Here is a 19,435-nt window from a genome sequence, read left to right on the forward strand (position 1 = left end):
ATTTAAATAACCGTTGCACAATTAAGTTTAATACATTTTCTCTTATTTTTTAATCTATAATTAGTACTATGTTTTTATTCAATAATTAGTAGTATAATTTTATTCTATAATTAGCACTTTATTTTTAATCTATAATTAGTGCTATATTTTTATTCTGTATAAATCGTAAAATTTTATTTACTCATTAATGTTTTGTAGATTTAGAGGAGTGGGACATCATTTGTCCGGCAGATATTCCAGCAATGGGACAGGATGCGAACCGGTGTTGCGAGGATAGGAAGAGTCTTGCAGGATCCATTCTTAGTCAGGTGCGAAAATTTTTACTAAACGAATGCAATNAGAACCTCCCACAGTTAGCAATAAGCGATTTTATTAATTCATTAAACATATTTAAATAACCGTTGCACAATTAAGCTTAATACTTCTTCTCTTGTTTTTTTAATCTATAATTAGTACCATATTTTTGTTCTATAATTAGCACTATAATTTAATTCTGTAATTAGCACTTTATTTTTATTCTATAATTAGTGCTATATTTTTATTCTGTAATTATAAATCGTAAAATTTTATTTACTCATTAATGCTTTGTAGATTTAGAGGAGTGGGACATCATTTGTCCGGCAGATATTCCAGCAATGGGACAGGATGCGAACCGGTGTTGCGAGGATAGGAAGAGTCTTGCAGGATCCATTCTTAGTCAGGTGCGAAAATTTTTACTAAATGAATGCAATTTCAAAAAAATAACATTTTTAAAAGCTAAAATTTGAAGAAAAATTTTAATATTTTGTTTTTGATTGTAAAATTGAATATCTATAAGTTATGGATTGATGGTTACGGATAAAATGAAAAGCGTATGAAACATATTGCAAATAACACATTTCTAAAATGAGATAAACAAATATGTATGTTCACTTACTAAAAAGTAAAATTGCGCCTTTTTAAGTTCTTCTTTCAGTTAGATCAGGCAAAGGCAAAATCGCTAGCTAATTCAAATAAGCAACAAAACGTAAAGTCAAAGCGAGAAAGACGTCTGTCTCTGTTGCGAGACTATCAGAGAGTTTAATATTCTGTCCTTAATTAAAATAAAAAATTTGATTTCATTTTACAAAAGAAAGCATAACACTTTTAGTTACACAAGTTGTTCCATCATATCGTCATAGTAACCTAAAATTCACATAGTTTTCCTTTGAAATTAAAATGAGATATACTCTAGCTTATAGCTCACACACAAATAAATAAATGAAGTCTATTGTTAACAGTCTCTACGAACTGGTATGTTGCCACTCACCGAACAATGTTTGAGAAAAAATAATTCACGTATCGCTTAAATATCTGCAACTTCAGTTAGATATAACGCAAAAAGCAAATATTTGACTCGAACTGAGTTATTGAACTCAAGTTAAGTTCGAAATATTTCATTCTTTTAATTCTGTGAAATTAACTCATTCATTTTAAGAGCTTAAGCCCGTTAATTTTAAAATACCAATAACAGTTCCAAAAGCAATATGTTATTTACTACAGAAACTACTTAAATATAACACTATTTTTAAATTGTTACTTAACTCAGACATTCGCGATTCCCTTAAAGTGAAATTTTTCTCTCTTTATTATAGATGGAAACTGCCTTCAACCGAGTCCAACGAGCTTTCAGTGTCGATTCGTCTATCGAATCGTTAGGAAGGCCTCCAATGGATGAAAGGGAATTTAGAAGTTTCCTAGACAGTGAAGGAAGGGTAGTCAACCATCGAGATCTTCACATGGCTGTATATAGAGGAGGACTAGAATCATCATTAAGACCTGAAGTTTGGCCACACTTGTTGAATGTGTATCCTCATGGTCTCACAACAGAAGAGAGAAATGTATACATGAATTCAAAATGTGAGCAATACTACAACTTGAGATTTCGCTGGCAGCATCTTATGCAAGCTGGTAAGTTCACTAAAGAAATACAGATGTTGTTCCGAAAGACTTTATGTATATACTATAATTTAGTTTACTTTATTAAATATATTGTAAAATAGACATTTTAAACTAATCTTGTAACTATTTGCAAAGAGGTTTGCTTCTGATTTTGTCATAAATATACCATATAATTAAAAAAATACCTTTTAAGATACTCGGTAACGTTTAATGATTTTGTGTAAACTAGCTTTAAAGTTTATACGCTGGCAATAGCAAATAAATATTATACCTTATCTTTATATCTTGTCCGCAAGTTTCCAATTAGCAAGTCTTTAAATTCCTGACACTAGTTCAGACTTCTCACAACTTAAGCGTTTAAATTTGCTGCCAAAAGATAAGTAACTCGTTGTCTGTTTGTTGCCAAATGCACTCGAAATCTTTATTCCCTTCAAAAAAGCTCAAAGATTGCCATTTAGTACCTTCATCAACTGAAATGTGTGGCGTTTAAAGAATTGGTGAATAAATTAGTGGTGTTTATGTAAATACAACGATAAGATCTCTCGAGAAATCTAAATTTTTTAAAATGCCTCCTAGAACTTTTCTCCTCAAAGCGCTTCAATTATTTCTTTGCAGTTTGTAATATTAGAAACATTTTATAAAACATATAGTATTAAATAAATTACAGTAATTTCTTCTCCTTATTTTTTCCCGTGGCTTAGTTTACGGTATTCTTTAATCAATTTACTTATGGTTCATAATATCCTTTACATTTGGCGCAATATAAGCGATTCTGGTTTTTGAGCAATTAAACTTAATATTCAATTTACGGTTTCACTTAGGTAAACGTAGATATCGTGACCTCAAGCACCACCAGTAATCTTGTCTTCCCTTCCTAAACTCCCCTTCAGTAATCAGCTTATAACATTTATGGATTTCGTTCACGCAATAACTTTCAAAATCAAAGCAGTATAGTTTATTTGGCTTTAATTACGAATTAAACAATTTGAATGCAGAAAAACTAATTTTGGTTATCTGAAAAAGTGCTCCGTGTTGCATCTCATCATACTGTATAGATTTACTTCCGTTGTTTAGTGGTTAACATAGTTTTTCTTCTATACAGGAACTATTCCAGAAGTTCTACAAGACATTACAACCATGGTACGAAAAGATGTTAGAAGGACTGACAGAAATGAAAAATTTTACTCTGGATCTGATGACAACGACAATGTCAAAGCACTTTTTAACATTCTTACAACATATGCCGTTAACCACCCTAATGTTTCTTATTGCCAAGGCATGAGTGATTTGCTCTCCCCAATATTATACATCATGCAAAAGGAATCGGTTGCTTATGTCTGCTTCTGTGCCCTTATGAAGAGAACGCATACAAACTTCAGGTTGGATGGCCGATCCATGAAAATTAAATTTCGCCACCTGCAAAAGATGCTTAGGTTTTATGACCAAGAACTGTATTTGTTTCTAAAAGACCAAGAGGCTCTGGATCTCCTGTTCTGCTATCGCTGGCTGCTCTTAGAATTAAAACGTGAATTTCCATACAATGATATGTTGAACATGATGGAAATCGTTTGGGCTTCCTTACCACCAAGACCGCCTCATAATGAACTGGATATATATGATGTTAAATTTCCAACAGCTGCCATTTGTAGCACTATACAAGATAAAATGAATTGCGAAGAATATGTAAAGTTAGACGAAGATTACTTCGCGTTATCTAAGAACTCTTACTCACAATCCTTTTTTAGCAACACTATTGATAAAAAAGTAAAAAAATGGGAACGCCGCGTCAGGCGGGAATCCATGGCCAGAAGCAAAGAAAGCGATGGTTCGAGTGAAGAGGAAATTCGGATACCCGTGCACTACAGAAAAAGAAAGTATCGCTCCTACATCGTCGGTAAACTTAACAGAGTAAACTTAACAGATGTGAAGAATTCAGAGTTTTCTATCAAATCTTGCAAAATTCCGGCCCGGAAAAACTCTATTATTCCAGGAATCTGCCAAAGCTGGACTTGTGGCGAATTTGAGGAAAACAGAGAAGTGACCGAAGCTCTGTGTGATGCCAGGGAATTTTTAAGGGTCCAGTGGTGCTACTCGAATACCATTAATGAAATACAATTGAATAACTGGTTGAACGGAAAGAATTTTGAAATTACACAGTGTGCCATTAACAACAAAGGTACTGATACTATCATAAACGATGCTAAGACGCGTCAGAGACACGGCAGCAATGATTCCAATTATGGCACTATTTCTGACGACTTGTCCGATACTGAAGATATCTCAGAAAAGGGTTCACCACCCCTTCCACGTAGGACTCCAAGCGATGGATACCAATCTGATGAAGAATGCAAGGAAATCATTCTAGCTGATGACGAAGATGATGAGTATGATGATTATGAGGATTACTCTGATGAAGATGATGACAACGATTTCTTGGACTCGATGGCTGGAAAGCAATACTTGGAGGTACAGACGTACTTTGACCGAAAAAGAGATATGTTACCACCTCCTCATGAATTGGGAGATGGCAACCCATATTTGCTGTTTCTTTGTCTCTCCATGATACAGTCCCATAGAGAAGAGATTTTAAAGAAAAATTTTGATTTTAATGAACTGGGTATATATTTCGACAAGCTTGTTAGGAAGCACAGATTATCGAAAGTAGTCAGCAAATCACAGAAAATGTTCAGAGATTATTTAAGTATGGGTTGGGATGTTGAAGACAAGGGTGTTCGCAGTTGTGAACCTGATAAAAAACCTGTTGTACCCTGATGATATTGAGTATTTGATTCTGCTTGACCTTAACCTTTTTTTTTGGAACATGTTTTGCCAAAGTACGATCTAGAAATAGTTCTGAGGTTTGAAAATGAAAAAGATTTCAAAAAAATTTAGTTTTGTAACTTTGAAAAACAAAAGTGATTAAGTTTCCGTTAAAAACTCTTCTTTAATAATTATAATATGCCTGTGTGAATGATTTAGTCGAATTTTACTATCAAGTAATGATTCTGTATTTTCAGCTATATGTGCAGCAAAAATCATTAATCTCATTTTTGTCGGGAGGATTTTTATCTACTATATTATCGTCAAGTTCTGAATACATTGTGATAAATTCTGTATAATTTGTACATATGTGATTTTTAACTATACATTCCAGATTGTGTTAAACTGTTGACACATGAATCCATGTTTTTCTTTTAATTTTTGAGTGATAAAATACAAATGTGATAATGTCCATGAATTGCTAGTAAAATAAATCAATTTCATGTTGTTGAATCTTTTCACTGAATTACCATTAAGAAGCGTGATAGGAAACAACTTACATTTTAAAGACTGTGTTTTTAATTTCTGTTGTGAATGTTTTTATTAATTGTTTTAAGTAACTTATAAGTGTGTAAGTGTGCTGGAATTATAAGAATGGAGTATATTAAGTGCGCTTGTTTCTGATGTAAGTCCTGAGAATGAAATAAACTCTCAATATCTCACAGCCTATTAAATTTCAAAATAAAATAATTTTCCTTTCTTAACATTTTAAAATAAATATACATTTAAAATTATAATCTAGAATAAATAAAAATAATACTTTCTTTTAATATTTAACCAATATTTAAGCATAAAGCGAAGAGCACATGCAATCACTAAATTTCATGACTTGATAACTATTTATTTATAAATATTAATTGTCGTGAAAAAAATTTCAACAGTATTCTGTAAACTTTTTTTTTTGAAAATTACATTTGTAAATTCACTTTTTCAAAAAAAACTTCAAAATTTCTTAAGTAGAATTCAATAATGTTTAAATTTTATTTTCCTTTGTAATCTTCTTTAGAATCTTCTTTTAAATTTTATGCCTATGTGTGTTTTTCACACAAATATTTACGATGTTGAAAGGAAAGCAAAATGCGTATTAGCTTGGTAAAATTCTTTCATTTTTTTTGTTAGGAAAATTCTACAGCATCATGAAAATCACGAAAATTGAGAACTAATTCTTAAAACAGTGGAGGAAAATCCTCCACCCCACCCCTTGATTAAAATAAAACTAATGATTTGGTTTATGAAGTCAAATTTAAATTTTTATTTTGAAATCATCACAACATGACAAATGACTTAGTATCAAAAATTACTATTCCAAATAAATTTCAAATGTTGATTTTGATTTGCATTTATTTATTAAATAAATTTGCTTAACATGTACTTTTAGCAAGCTTTTAAAGCTTGTTTAAAACACAATGTTAAGTTCAATTAAATGAAACCAATTTTTCTTAAAACTTTTATCAGTGAAATGTGGTATGAGTTTTCAAGCAATTAAGTCAGTATAATTTAAAGTAAAAAATTTTTCGAACTTGGTAATGTGCTATATGGTGCACACAAAAAGACTTTTACGCCAACAGACAAGTTTTTAATCACCACTAATTGATTAACGTGAGAGTTTATTGCATTTTCTAATTAGTATGTTCAAATCATTGTAAAAAATCACATGTATGACTGGATTATCATTTTTTTCATAATCATCTCATTTATTACTAGCAAATTTGTACAGTTTTTATTGAACTTTATGAAGCATTTCCCTAAGCAAAGTTTTTTATGAAATTGCTTTGAAGCTGTTAGAGTTGTGTGAAAATTTTACAATCATTAAAATAAAAAAAAATTTCTTTATTGTATCATTTTTTTGTAGTTTTTAGAGGACAAAATCAATGAATTTATTTATGTATTGTTTAAGACACAATATAGATTATAGATAACGGCCAACTCAACGAAAAAAGATTGAGTCTTAATTGTATACCTGCATGTAGCATCATCGTAAGTAAATCTTAGCATTTGTCGATTCAGAAGCCAATCAGTTTCAACACGCATACGTGACGTTGCTTACAAGTATCCAATTAAATCGGATTTAAATCACATGGGTATGTACATGCCTTCACTTCTTCTTGAGTTGCAAGCACTCATTTAATATTTTGGCAAACATGTTTACATACGCCCATATTTTCCCACATTTTTTTTATGTTTATGTCACGAATAATAAGATTTGAAAGTTTGAAGTGGTGTCGATGACAGATATAAAATTCTTGTAGCTTGCGACATATTTCTATACTTTTCCTTGACTCTATAAATTCTTAAGTCTTGAACCACCGAATTCTGGACACTGATCTGAAATCGCCATTGGGTAAATTTCACCATCATAAAAAAACAGGTGCCATCCCAGAGAAAATTATATTTCAATGGATGAATACTGTTAAAAATAAAATCTGTAAAAGTTTTTAGAGATTTTTTTATCATTGTAACTTCAATTTAATAATACTAGTTGGCTGCTCCCCCAGCTCGCTGACGCTCGTTAAACCCCGAAAATTGCTACGCAATCTTATATGGTTTGCTTCGCTTGCTACTAACTTAGGTGCATTACAAATACACAAAATTCTAAGAATTCAAAACAATCATTCACATCCATATAAAAACATTTTTAAAAAAAAAATTGCATTTTTTTTAGTAAATACTAAGTCATTAAAATAAATTTGAATTCAAATAAATGACATGTAATTGCTTACGAGTGAACNAAATTCGTGATATAAATCAAAAATCGTCAAATAAATTCGTAATATATAAATTCGTGAAAAAAAAGCGCTTTCGACAAAATACTAAAATAGAGATTTATCGACAAAGACTACTCACTTCTGCCTAGCTTAATAGTATGAGATTGCCGCAGCTGATAATGCTTTCTCTGGTTATTTCAGTTTCCGTTTTGAAAAGCGCTATATGTTGAGCCACCTCAGCTAGATTAGGCATGTGACATTTTTAGCGGCAATCATTGGTCGATTTTCTAGCGTTGCCATTCGGGGAGTTGTAATGAGGCTTTTTTTTGTCGCCGTGTAAGAGAAATATATATATTTTACGGATTATTCTTTCGCAACAGCGCAAGTCATAGGAAATTTGGCCAGATGCTACATTTTTCACAGACTCTACTCTTTCAAAAATTGAAAGTTTTGAACGATTCAATAATTTAAATATTAATAATATAAGAAATTTTCTTTGAAGCACTATTCAAAATAAATTATACACATGACAAATTTTTATTTCTTGAACGAAGAAAAGTTTTTATAAACAAGGGTGAAATTAAATAATTATTAGAATATTGAATCCACATTAATAAAAATAATAAGAAAATGGAAGCAAGTTAAGGCATTTTCGATGAAAAAAGCAGTGATAAGTTTGAAACTGGCAGACAATTTTTAAACGCCATTTAGTCGGCTTTTGGAGATCGTTAATTCTGTCCACAACACTTGCACCTTTGTTTTGATATGTGAAGTTCCATCAATAGCTAGACATTATTATTGTCCGGTAGGTGGTATCCGTCATAATGTACGAGCTATTAGCTATAATCCAAAATTGTAAGCAAAACTACGAGTCACAGATAGAGCATAGCCCAAAGCACGGAAAACTTAACGACCCAGCTTAAGAAAATTGACAAAAATAATATTGCATCCCTACCCAGTACCCAATACCGTTTCAACTCGTGTTAAGCATAAAAAAACCTCACATTTTTCTGTATATTGGGTTAAAAACTACAAGAATTTAAAATTCTTTCTTTATATATTTTTACGTTTTGTGGTATTTGTCATAAAGTGAGAGTAACAACTATGATTAAAACTAGAAATCAGAACTCTGAAAATTTAAAAAAGGAAAGGGAAAAAAATGCATAGAAAAGAGGAAGAAACATTATTTTAATAGAAAAAGAGGGGAAAAAAACATTTGATGAATAGAAAAGAAGAAAATAAGTATTTTATGAATGTTCTTTTTTTATTAGTTAATAATTATCAAAATATTTTTTTCTTTATTTAGATGCATAGTTGTTTTAATCTGTGCATTTTTCATACCAAAAGTAATGTTTAAAAAATCAAAAGAACAGCAATTTATGTAAATGCAAATTTAAGTTTATGTTTCATAAGAAAAATTCCTTGCTTTTCTCTTCAATATGTGACAATTTTGAAATTAGAGATATCTTTGATATAAATATTACTTTTTGATAGAAATATCAATTAAATTTGCGGAAAAAAATTTGATTTTATAATAATTTAAAAAAAGTTATTAATGATATTTAATTAAAATGATAAAAATTGGTACAGATTCATTTTTTTAAAAAGAAATGAATACAGGATGGTAACCTTTCCTAAAAACTTTATTGTTGACATTTACATGAAAATATAAAATTATTTTAACTCCTTCCTTCTCACTCCTGTCAAAATTAAGGAGTGAAGTTTCGCCTCCTATTTCTCGTGCTCGTGATATTTCCAGGCTTGGTATTCAGAATTAATGTGTTAAAATGATTCAAACAATCTCCTCTCTGCTAATCCGGAAGTACAAACTTTTAAAATATTTAAAGCTGTAGAGAGAAAATGATTTAAGGAAAAACCCAATTTGTTTTAATTTGCCAACTTATAAAATCTTTTCAGAACCTAATAGGTTTTATAAAGTATGTTTGTATGTAGTGGTGAAAAATATCATTCCAAATTTAATTTTCGAAGACAATAATAAAACGTTAAATTATAAAGTTTACTGCCACAATCATTCTGAACATTCAAATAAAAGGTTCCTATAAAGCCCATCTTTTTAGAATCACCCTGTATATACAGGGTGATTCTAAAAAGATGGGGAAAATTTTAGGAAGTGATAGTACACACCCAAGCAAACAATTTTTATCAAAGAATGCATGGTCAAAAATAAAAAGCAAAGGTGCTGGAGCATTTGGAAAGTTGTTTGATGCAAACGTGAAAGCTCCATTCCTGTTGCGAGTTACTGCGCTGCATTACTTGTCGCCAAGCTTTCGGCCGCTGCAGGGAAAGTTCGTGATATGCCTGGTGTGTTTCAGAATGTCCGGGCAACTGTTTTGAACACTTATTGTAATCACATGCCATTAAATTTGCTTTTATAACTAACTTCATCGTTCTTTGTGTGTTTTTGCCTCATATAAGAACATAAACTTTGAAGCCCTCTAGCGGTTTTGCGTTTTGTTTTCGACCATGCATTCTTTGATAAAAATTACTTGCTTAGGTGTGTACTATCATTTCCTAAAATTTTGCCCATCTTTTTAGAATCACCCTGTATATCTGAAATAAAAATTTGAAAGTTAAATTTAAAAAAAATTTTTTAACATATTTTTCATTACTTTGTACTCTGGTCGGTCCAAAAAGTAAATTATAATGCTTAGAATGATTATGAATACTTAATTTGGGCTATATTAAAACTGCCTACATATATTTTAGTTAAATATTTAATTTTTTACTCTTAGCCAAAGATCATGGTCTTCTGGCCCACAGTGAAATGGCTCAAAACGTCAATAATTGTGAAAATGAAAAGAGTTTGTCTAAATTTTTAATATTCAAAAACTTACTTCAACGCTATATTACTTGAGCTCATAAAAAATTTCAAGCACTAAGAATAAGGCAGTGATTTTGATAATTTTCATCTAGGTGTAAAAATGTCGCCAAATTGGCAATTTTTAAAAAGTTTAATGACTTCTAAAATATTTAAGATATTTGTTTTTTCTGAAACCAAGATAATTCTTCACGGCAAGTTTATGCATATAGCTTAAAATCATCACATTGCTTCAAGTGTAAGGCACTTAAACTATGGCTTTTTTTCCCCTTGGCGACAGAGCTTCGAAAAACACCGTTAAATATTTTGAAATAAAAAAAATATTTTTGGAAATTTAAAACACAATTTTAAACATTTATGTTTTAAAAACCGGAACATGAGTATCAACTGAATTCCATCTCTGAATTAACGATTTTGATTGAATGCTCGTTTCAAAGTATAAGTATTAATGTAGTGAAATAGGAAGTACAGCTACTGATTAGAAAAAGGAAGTCAGCATATGACAGAATTCATGCAACTCTTAAAAGCAGGACTGTTATGCTTCTTTCAGAATGTTTCAAGGGAAAGGAAGAAACTCATACTGAGTATTATAAAGGGTAAAGAATTTATATATAATTTATTAAGGAATTAAATTCTCGATTTTTTTAAAAATTATGATCAAAATATATTTGAGTTTTAAAGTTTTAAGCTTATACATTTTTAAACACATTTTTAAATAGTTCATTTCACCGGTATGTGAGACGAAAAAAAAAAGGAAATTAATGCAAACAAAAATATTTATTTAGGTTTTAAAGTAATTGGGGATAAAGTGGTGATTTTTCTTTTGTTTCTAGGATTTAAATAATTTTTGAAGAAATTAAATATTTCCAATTTAAGGACCAATAACATACTGTCTGACAAAATCTTTATTGTAAGCATTTAGTTGCATATACAAAAAAGGATAATTTATCATACATTGATTAAGTTTTTATCTTTTTTAAAAGGAAAAAATTTTTTCATACGAGTAAGGGAAGCATTTCATCTGTAAAATCACGCAAATGTACATTGTGGCGGGAAAAAAAAACGGATTACTTTAAATAACTTTTGATCTAATGATCGGATCTTTATGTTTTAGGATTCAATATGGATAATTCGAAGGGATGACCTCAAATATGCTAATTAATTATTGCAGATGATAATTTAAGTTACGAAATTCGACGCAAAAACATACTTTCTCGAAATAAATGTAACTTTTTTAGACAGACTCGGATTTCTGCCCCCAAAATATAGGAGGTAGCCGCAATCTGGGAAATATGATTCCCAAAGTTTGATCAGAAGAGTGATCCAAAGTTTGGTACCCCTTAATGTTAATTTTCTTTTTTGCGTGTTTCGTCATACCTTAAGAATGTTGTAAGAGAACTGAAAAAAATTTGCTCAAAATTATAAAATTCGTTTATCTAAGGATAATTCCATGTAAAAAGAAAACAACTTTTCGTAAATAGTTATTATTTTTATTATTTTACTTAAGAAAATTTTGATCAAAAAAGGTTTAGAATTGTAAGGTATAGATTTTTACCACCATTTCAATAAATTTAATTTTATATGGCAAAATACAAAATTTGAGCGAAATCGGTCGAATAGTTCTGGTCAGATACTTAAAATTCGATTTCTCAGCAAATACTCGACCAATTTGGCTCAAATTTAGTATTATGCCATATAAAATTACGTTCTTTAAAATGATGCGAAGAATTGTATGCTTTACAGTTCAAAATTTTTTTCTCCATTCTTAAATGAAGTAATAAAAAATAATAAACATTCACTAAGAGTTACTTCTTGCATGGAATTCTTCTTGGATAAAAGAATTTTATAATTGTGAGCAAAATTTTTTCAATTCGCTTAAAAAATTCTCGTGATATAGCAAAATACGCAAAAAGTAAAATTAACATTAAGAGGTCCAAACTTTGACGCGGTTTCCTGACCAAACTAGTGGGTCCATATCTCTCAGATTTCGGCTATCCCTTATATTTTGGGGGTCTGAAATTCGAATCCGTCAGAAAAAAAGTTATGTTTATTCAGAGAAAGTACGTTTTCGTGTCTGATTTCTTAAAATATCGTCTGCACTTATTGATTTAAAGTCACTCCCCCGCGATAAATAATTGCTCTAATTGCGTTATCTCAGTATATAAAATAGTGTTAACTAAAAAAAGAATGAAGGTTAAAATTTTTCACTTTTTAATTTGGTATTGTAATGAACTTGAATTGATTTCTAGTCTTCTTTCTTTTACGTTAGGAAAATTATTTTAAAATAATAATGATGTTATAACTATACCGCAATAATGAAAACATTGTTCTGTCTTTTGTGAGTAAAATTTTAGAATTGCACAAGTAAAGAGGATTGAAAAAAACAAAAAAAAAAANAAGAAAAAAAAAAAAAAAAAAAAAAACAAATGCAATTTATATTATAATATGATAAAAAATTATGATTCTAAGAGAAGTAATTAAAATGTCTTCCAGGAACAGAAATCCTAAAATTAAAAAACACATTGTGGTGTTGCCATCTAGTGTTATTTCTAGATAACAAAATGTGAATGCTGTCAATGAGGTGAGAAGAAAAAAAATTCTAAAAGGAAACAGTTATTCAAAAATCAGTGTACTAGTTATTCACTTGTAATAGAAAATTCTAAATTGTTGAAGGAAATTAAGGTTAGCAATACATTTTCAAGGTCGGCATCAGCCTTAAGTCTGTAGCTATGAAATGGAGAGGCTTAATTTCTAGATAAATGAATAAAAATCCCTAAAAGTTCAAACAGTACGAACTACGCATGCAAAATTACGAGGTTATGGAGAAAAATAAAACATTAAATTTATTACATGTCTTATTCCTGATATAATCTTCATATTGTCTCGTAATTGGTCTTAGCTGGACGTTGATGCATCACCATAAGAAATATGCAGGGGTGGGTGAACACCAAGAGGTGTCAAAATTTCAAATTTGTTATTATATATATTGTTTTTTCTCGTCCTTTTACTTTTTTGCGACGTTGAAAAAATTTCTTTAGCTCTTAATAAATTACATTCCTGGTTGCATCCCTTTCCCAGTAGAAAAGGTTATTTATCTTACACATGCCAGTTACTGTGGCATGTGTAAGCATGCTAATAGACCTTTTCACTGGGACGTTGTGAAAAAGATTTTACCATTGAAATCTTAACTGATATTGCTATTAGGTTAAAGTCAATGAATTAAGGTTTCTAGTTTCAAGATGGACAGTGAAAACTATAGTAAAACAGCCATATAGTCAGTGGCTTAGTTTTAAGGACAAAACCACCTCCGAATACATTACTTGAAAGTAGGTTACAGTCATAAAAAGTTTTCATTATTTATTTTCTTGGAATTTAGAATATATATATATATATATATATCTATATANTTTTTTTTATTGCTTAAGGAATTTTTCTTACAGTTCCTATAATCATTACTACTGCAAAACGTTAATTTTCAAAACTGAAACCAATAAAAACATATTAATAATGACTTATGCTCGCCTTACATCTTTGGCACTCATTTCTGTTGAGAATGATGTATCAACATTCTTAGATTTTTCTGTTTTAATAGATGGCACTCTTTGCATCAAAGAAAAATAATCTCATTTAATCAAAAATTTACGAACTTCATGAAATTAATTAAAAGCAACTTTATATAAAGATTTTTAAACATTAAATACTGGAAAAGCATTCTATGTATATATTTCTCTTACACGGCTACAAAAAAAAGCCTCATTACAACTTCCCGAATGGCAACGCTAAGAAATCGACCAATGATTGCAGCTAAAAATTTCACATGCCAAATCTAGCTGAGGTGGCTCAACATATAACGCTTTTAAAAACGGAGACTGAAATAACCTGAGAGAGCATTATCAGCTGCGGCAATCTCATACTATTAAGCAAGGCGGAAGTGAGTAGTCTTTGTCGATAGATCTCTATTTTAGTATTTTGTCGAGAGCGCTTTTTTTCACGAATTTATATATTACGAATTTATTTGGCGATTTTTGATTTATATCACGAATTTATTTGTTTTATTATTGTTATAGTTATTCATTGAAAAATGAGTCTCAGTCGCGCTGTTACGCTTTAAGATTTTATACTATAGCACATTTCTAATAGGTTTAACGAATTACATGTCATTTATTTGAATTCAAATTTATTTTAATGACTTAGTATTTAGTAAAAAAATGTAATTAAAAAAAAAAAAGAGTTGTTATATGGATGTGAATGATTGTTTTGAATTCTTAGAATTTTGTGCATTTGCAACGTACCTAAGTTAGTAGCGAGCGAAGCAAACCATATAAGATTGTGTAGCAATTTTCGGGGGTTGGCGAGCGCTAGCGAGCAGGGGGCGCAGCCCACTAGTTTAAATATTTATTTTGCTTACTTAGCTTTTCGGCTACGTCAAAAATTTTAAATACTATAAACATTTCTGAAGTTACAATTTTTTTAACAGAACTATTCTTATATTTTTAGTGAGTCAGTTTATAGACGATTCCAGAAATTACAACTATTATATTTGAAAGCTCACTTGCGCTTTCGAATGTGATTAGTATAATCGGCACTTCTGTCAGAGAGAAAGAAATTGTTTTCAGTACCGAGCAGAAATTCTTGTTTCACTTCCGAACGTTGTTGTTGACGTATGCCATTAAGACAGCGGAGGTGCGATTGTTCTTGTTTCCAATGGCGCCATCTATGGTCAAGAATTCGACTTCTGTCTCACCCGTTTATAGGGCTGACCAATTAATGCATTCATCCACAGATCGTAATTTTGACCTGAATCAGAGAACGATCTCCAATCCAGTACCCCAAGAAGTATTGATTTTTTATGGGAGCATGGAGGACTTTGAGACTCGACAGATTTAACGTGCATCAGTCACCATTTACTACACGGGGAGTCTTTGGCCAGCAAGGGTCGAACCCACGACCACTTGGACATGGGCCCAGTGCCCTACCAACCAGACTATCCCGACCTCACTTCCTAATAAATAAATTAATTAATTAAAAGAAAGAATGGAAAGGAAATAAAATTGCTTAGAACAAGTTTCACTTCGAAATCACCAGAATTACTTAATAACTTTAACATCTCATGAGATACTGCAGATTTTAACCCAGATATTATATATATCTTATATATTTTTTTTTTATTGAAAACAAAATTATGTTTGAAATTATCGCCTCACATAATAAGCTATGATAAGCATCTGTAAACTTTCTAACCGGACGTCGCGAAAGTATTGCTTCGGCTTCGATGCTGTCTGCTGCTATGGTTGCAAGCGAGAGCACATTTCTAATGGAGGTTCAATGGCGGACAGAAGGTGTTGATTGGGTTAATCACACTAACTTTTAAAAAGATCATGACAAAACTATTCACTCTACACCCCTGTTTGAAGTAACTTTTCCTCGTACCAGCCACGACGCAATACTGAAGTCTGGAGAAGTTCTGAAAGTCGCACTATAAAGAGTTCGAAATTTGTTTTTGCTTACATTTATATTGAAACCACCATCAAAAACTAATTACATTCGGAAAGCATCATAAAAAAATGATTTTGATATTTTTTTTTATTTTATTTCCTTTCTTACTACAAGCTAAGTATGAAATTAAATACAGAATATTCATAATTAACACATCCTATGAAATCAGCAGATACAATTTTTAATATCATTCGTTCTCGTGGTCATCATATACTAATGAAAATCGTACTACTCAACAAAGATTACTTCACTTCCAAGGAATTTGATGTAGTTTCTAAACGTGCATTAATTCCCCTTGGTGGCCTTTATTAATCTGAAGTACCCATTCTGCGAAGTCGTCTGTTTTGTCAAGCGTATTTGCAGTTTTAAAAGTTGACCATTCAACACTTCTCGCTACTCAAACAGTTTTTAAATAATTTTATTTCTTACCGTCAAAAAATTTTTAAATTATTAAATAAAATGCAAAATATTCATAAATTTATAATTTAATTACACAATCAGCAAATAAAGTTTAAAATTTTGCTATATCATTCACACACGTGCTCATCAGCCACTAAAGAAAGCAATGCTTTTCTACATGAGGATGCTGTCTCTGAATAAAAAGCTGCCTCCTTCAGGCTTGCAGATTCCTCCTTTTTGCGCAACTGTGCATCTTTTCTTTCTGCTTTACCCCTCTTCGAAAATTCACGTGACATCTGGTCAAATGTTCTAGCAAATTCTAAGCAATGACCTTTCTCAAATTCGTCAAGTGATTCGGACATCCTTTTATAATATTTTACTGATGACTTCTTATATTTTATAGATTGATTTTCGTGAATAACAGCCAGCAACATCCAAGATCGCGAATGTATCGAAGCGATTCTTGCTTTGAACTTGCTGTCACTTGCTTTTTCTCTGAAGTTAGCGTATTCCTCACAAAATGTTCTTCCTTCTTCGCAATTACAATGCTTCACCTGTAATATTTCAGAAAAACAAAGATAATCGATTTAGGTGTCATGAAAAATGTCAATCACTTTTAGAATACATACAGCGCTGGAAAAAGAAGACAAATCTTACTGAATTACTTTTGGTTTAATGATCGAATGTTCGCGTATTCAACTTGATGGTTCAAAACTTAATGCGAAAATAAAGGATTCAAACTTAATGGTTTACGGTGTAGACTAACTCAAATATGCTAATTAATTCAGAGACTATATTGTTTACAGTTCATACTCGAAGAGCCTGTCGCCTGCTTACTTCACTCACCACCCTTGGTTGCTACGATCATTTTTGGTTTCTTCCCAATAAATAGATGATTACATATAAGGTAAAAAGCATTCATTTGAAAATTACTCATGTTTTACAGTATAAAAGTTGAATAAAAAGAATACTTCTATTGGAAATCAAAATAAATCGCTTTAGGCATTGAACACAAGTACCATCGTTTCGGTTGCAGAATTATACCTTTTTGCTGTAGAAAGATAGTGGTTGGTTTTGGGTTTGCACAGCTTCCTTCACTTCGTCGTCCGAATGTAATAGTGTCCCTTGAAATGCTCTCTTAAATGACCCAAAGATGTGGAATTCGCAAGGTGACTAATCTGGAAGGTGTGGTGGGTATTCCAACACTTCCCCTTGGAAATTTTACAAGGTTGTGTGGGTTTCGTGAAAAACGTGCTTGCGGGCATTGTTACGGAGAAAAATCTCTTGTGGGAAAGGGTCTAGCCGTTTGCTTTTGATTTTGTTTCTGTAGTTTCGTCAGAGTACAGCACCGTATTGCGCACACCTTCCGTTATCAAAAACCGTTCTAATCTGGATGTATCCATGTATAGCTCTTCACTTTTGATTAATTTCATCAACCTCGAACAGATTTTACCTTTGAACCCCTTATGCAACTCATACTTCCTACCGCCCTTTTTAACCCTGTTCGGTGGCACTTCTGCAGTTTTTCTGACGCAAACGCACATGTCTACTTTTCATTTCGGCAACCCTAATATTATTCGGTAGGCAACTAAATTTCTATTTCTACTGTTTTTTTTTATATATTTTTTAAAATTTTAATATTTTGCAAGTCATTAAACGTTTTTGGCATAATTCCATAAGATCATTCAAAGTATAGCGCTTTGTCCAACAGGAATCAATGCTTAGTTTTTTGTTCAAGTTAATTTATGCTTGTCTTCAGGACATTATGTAATGCCATGTTAAGAAAAATGAGCGTTATCGGCACCTCGTTTATTTAGCTTTGAATCAAGGTTTCATAACAGCAAAAAGTTTTCTTTCCAATGAGCTGCACAATCGGTCATGCCGATGAGCAGACCTAGTGCGTTCTCCAGAGGTGGTATCCACTCTTTCAGGACCACCACAATGGGTGAGATACCGTTGGTCATGTTAATTTGGATGTCTAGTTTCTGCCACACTAGATGGCAGCACCGAGACTCTATTTGAATGCTAAAGTGCACTAGGATTTTAATTTTGCAGGAAATGCCAAGAGCCAATAAGGCACTCCAAGGATCTTTTACATGCCGCATAATCATACGACATGGCCGCTGAGGATTTTTTGCATCCCGAAAATCCGGTGTCTGGGCCGGGGATCGAACCCGCAGACTTGGGCTCAGAAGGCCGACGACAAACCAACTGCGCCACTAACAGCAAAAAGTTGCTCGTGACATTTGTGCTGAGTATTGAGAGGATTCGATAGCTTCTTGAACTCAAAGATGCACCTCATACTAGCTGCCCAGATGAGTTTGATGGAGAATGATTAAGCAAAATTTTTCACCGAAATTCACACCAAGCAACAAGAGACATGGCAGCAGAAAAAAAAAATTATATATATATATATAGGGGAGAGGGGGGCACTTGTGAACAGGGGGCACATGTGAACATGGTATGTTTTACCAATATGATTTGAAATAAAAAATCTTGAAAAATTTTCAATTGATGGCAGTACTAGTCTTACCTCTCTGCGGAACTTTCAGTACAATGAGACATTTTGTTGTTCTATTCTGACAATTTCTTTGTATCAGTTGGTGTTGTATATATTATAATCACTAGCTTCTTCAAGTGAAAGCATAGTATAAATCAACTAATAAACTGAAATTAACTATTGCAGACCATTATATGAACATTCAGGTAAGTTTATGACAATTAAATTTTTTTTTTACTCAATTAAAAGTTCTTTATTTTTCAATTAAGGTTTAAGAAGGATGATGGGGCACTTGTGAACAAATCATCTGGGGCAGATGTGAACAGTTCACATGTGCCCCTACATAGTATTAAGATTATTATCCTCATGATATTATAAGTTTAAAAACTATGTATGCATTTAAAATTATTATTATTTCATTTTCCATAATTAATTTATTAATTTTTTCTTTAAAATGTTTTTATTTTTTATTAAATGGTTGATCGCGCATCACGCATATTAACTGATACACCTGAGAAAATAGAATTGTTAAAGCTACAAATGAAAAGATAGAAAAAATGAAAAAAAAGCATGAAAGAGTATTAGAGAAGAAAGAAAAAGGCCCATTACAACACCCGTGGAACATGAAGTTGCGAAAAACCCAATTACGGATAAATTATTGTACAGCTGAAAAATTATTTTCTTATTGACAGTACTGTTGTACAATTTAAATTCACATAGTAAGCTACAACCCCCTCAGTATAATGCGTATCTATA

General features: G+C 31.5%; 3 protein-coding genes across 4 annotated transcripts in view; 2 read left to right on the plus strand and 1 right to left on the minus strand.

The window, feature by feature from the left end:
• LOC107440734 (TBC1 domain family member 25) overlaps positions 1–6,581 on the plus strand; it is a 35,662-nt gene extending 29,081 nt beyond the window's left edge. The window contains exons 4-6 of one of the 2 annotated variants that reach the window (XM_043050828.2): positions 199–308; positions 1,614–1,929; positions 3,023–6,581. In XM_043050828.2, coding sequence (XP_042906762.1) covers positions 199–308; positions 1,614–1,929; positions 3,023–4,692 — 2,096 coding nt within the window. In that variant the 3' untranslated portion in view covers positions 4,693–6,581. Of the gene's footprint in view, positions 1–198; positions 309–570; positions 702–1,613; positions 1,930–3,022 lie in introns of those variants that run through there. The other variant, XM_016053736.3, reaches the window with a different exon arrangement.
• Positions 1–19,435, plus strand: part of LOC107453563 (uncharacterized) — a 413,713-nt gene that overhangs the window by 50,962 nt on the left and 343,316 nt on the right. The window lies entirely within an intron of this gene.
• LOC107440736 (uncharacterized) overlaps positions 15,850–19,435 on the minus strand; it is a gene marked incomplete in the record, with an annotated part of 6,957 nt that continues 3,371 nt past the window's right edge. Inside the window, 1 exon segment of the mRNA XM_071186465.1 lies at positions 15,850–16,733. Within this exon segment, the coding sequence (XP_071042566.1) occupies positions 16,308–16,733 (426 nt within the window).

Source organism: Parasteatoda tepidariorum, chromosome 10, assembly GCF_043381705.1.
Source record: "Parasteatoda tepidariorum isolate YZ-2023 chromosome 10, CAS_Ptep_4.0, whole genome shotgun sequence".
NCBI lineage: Eukaryota > Metazoa > Arthropoda > Arachnida > Araneae > Theridiidae > Parasteatoda > Parasteatoda tepidariorum.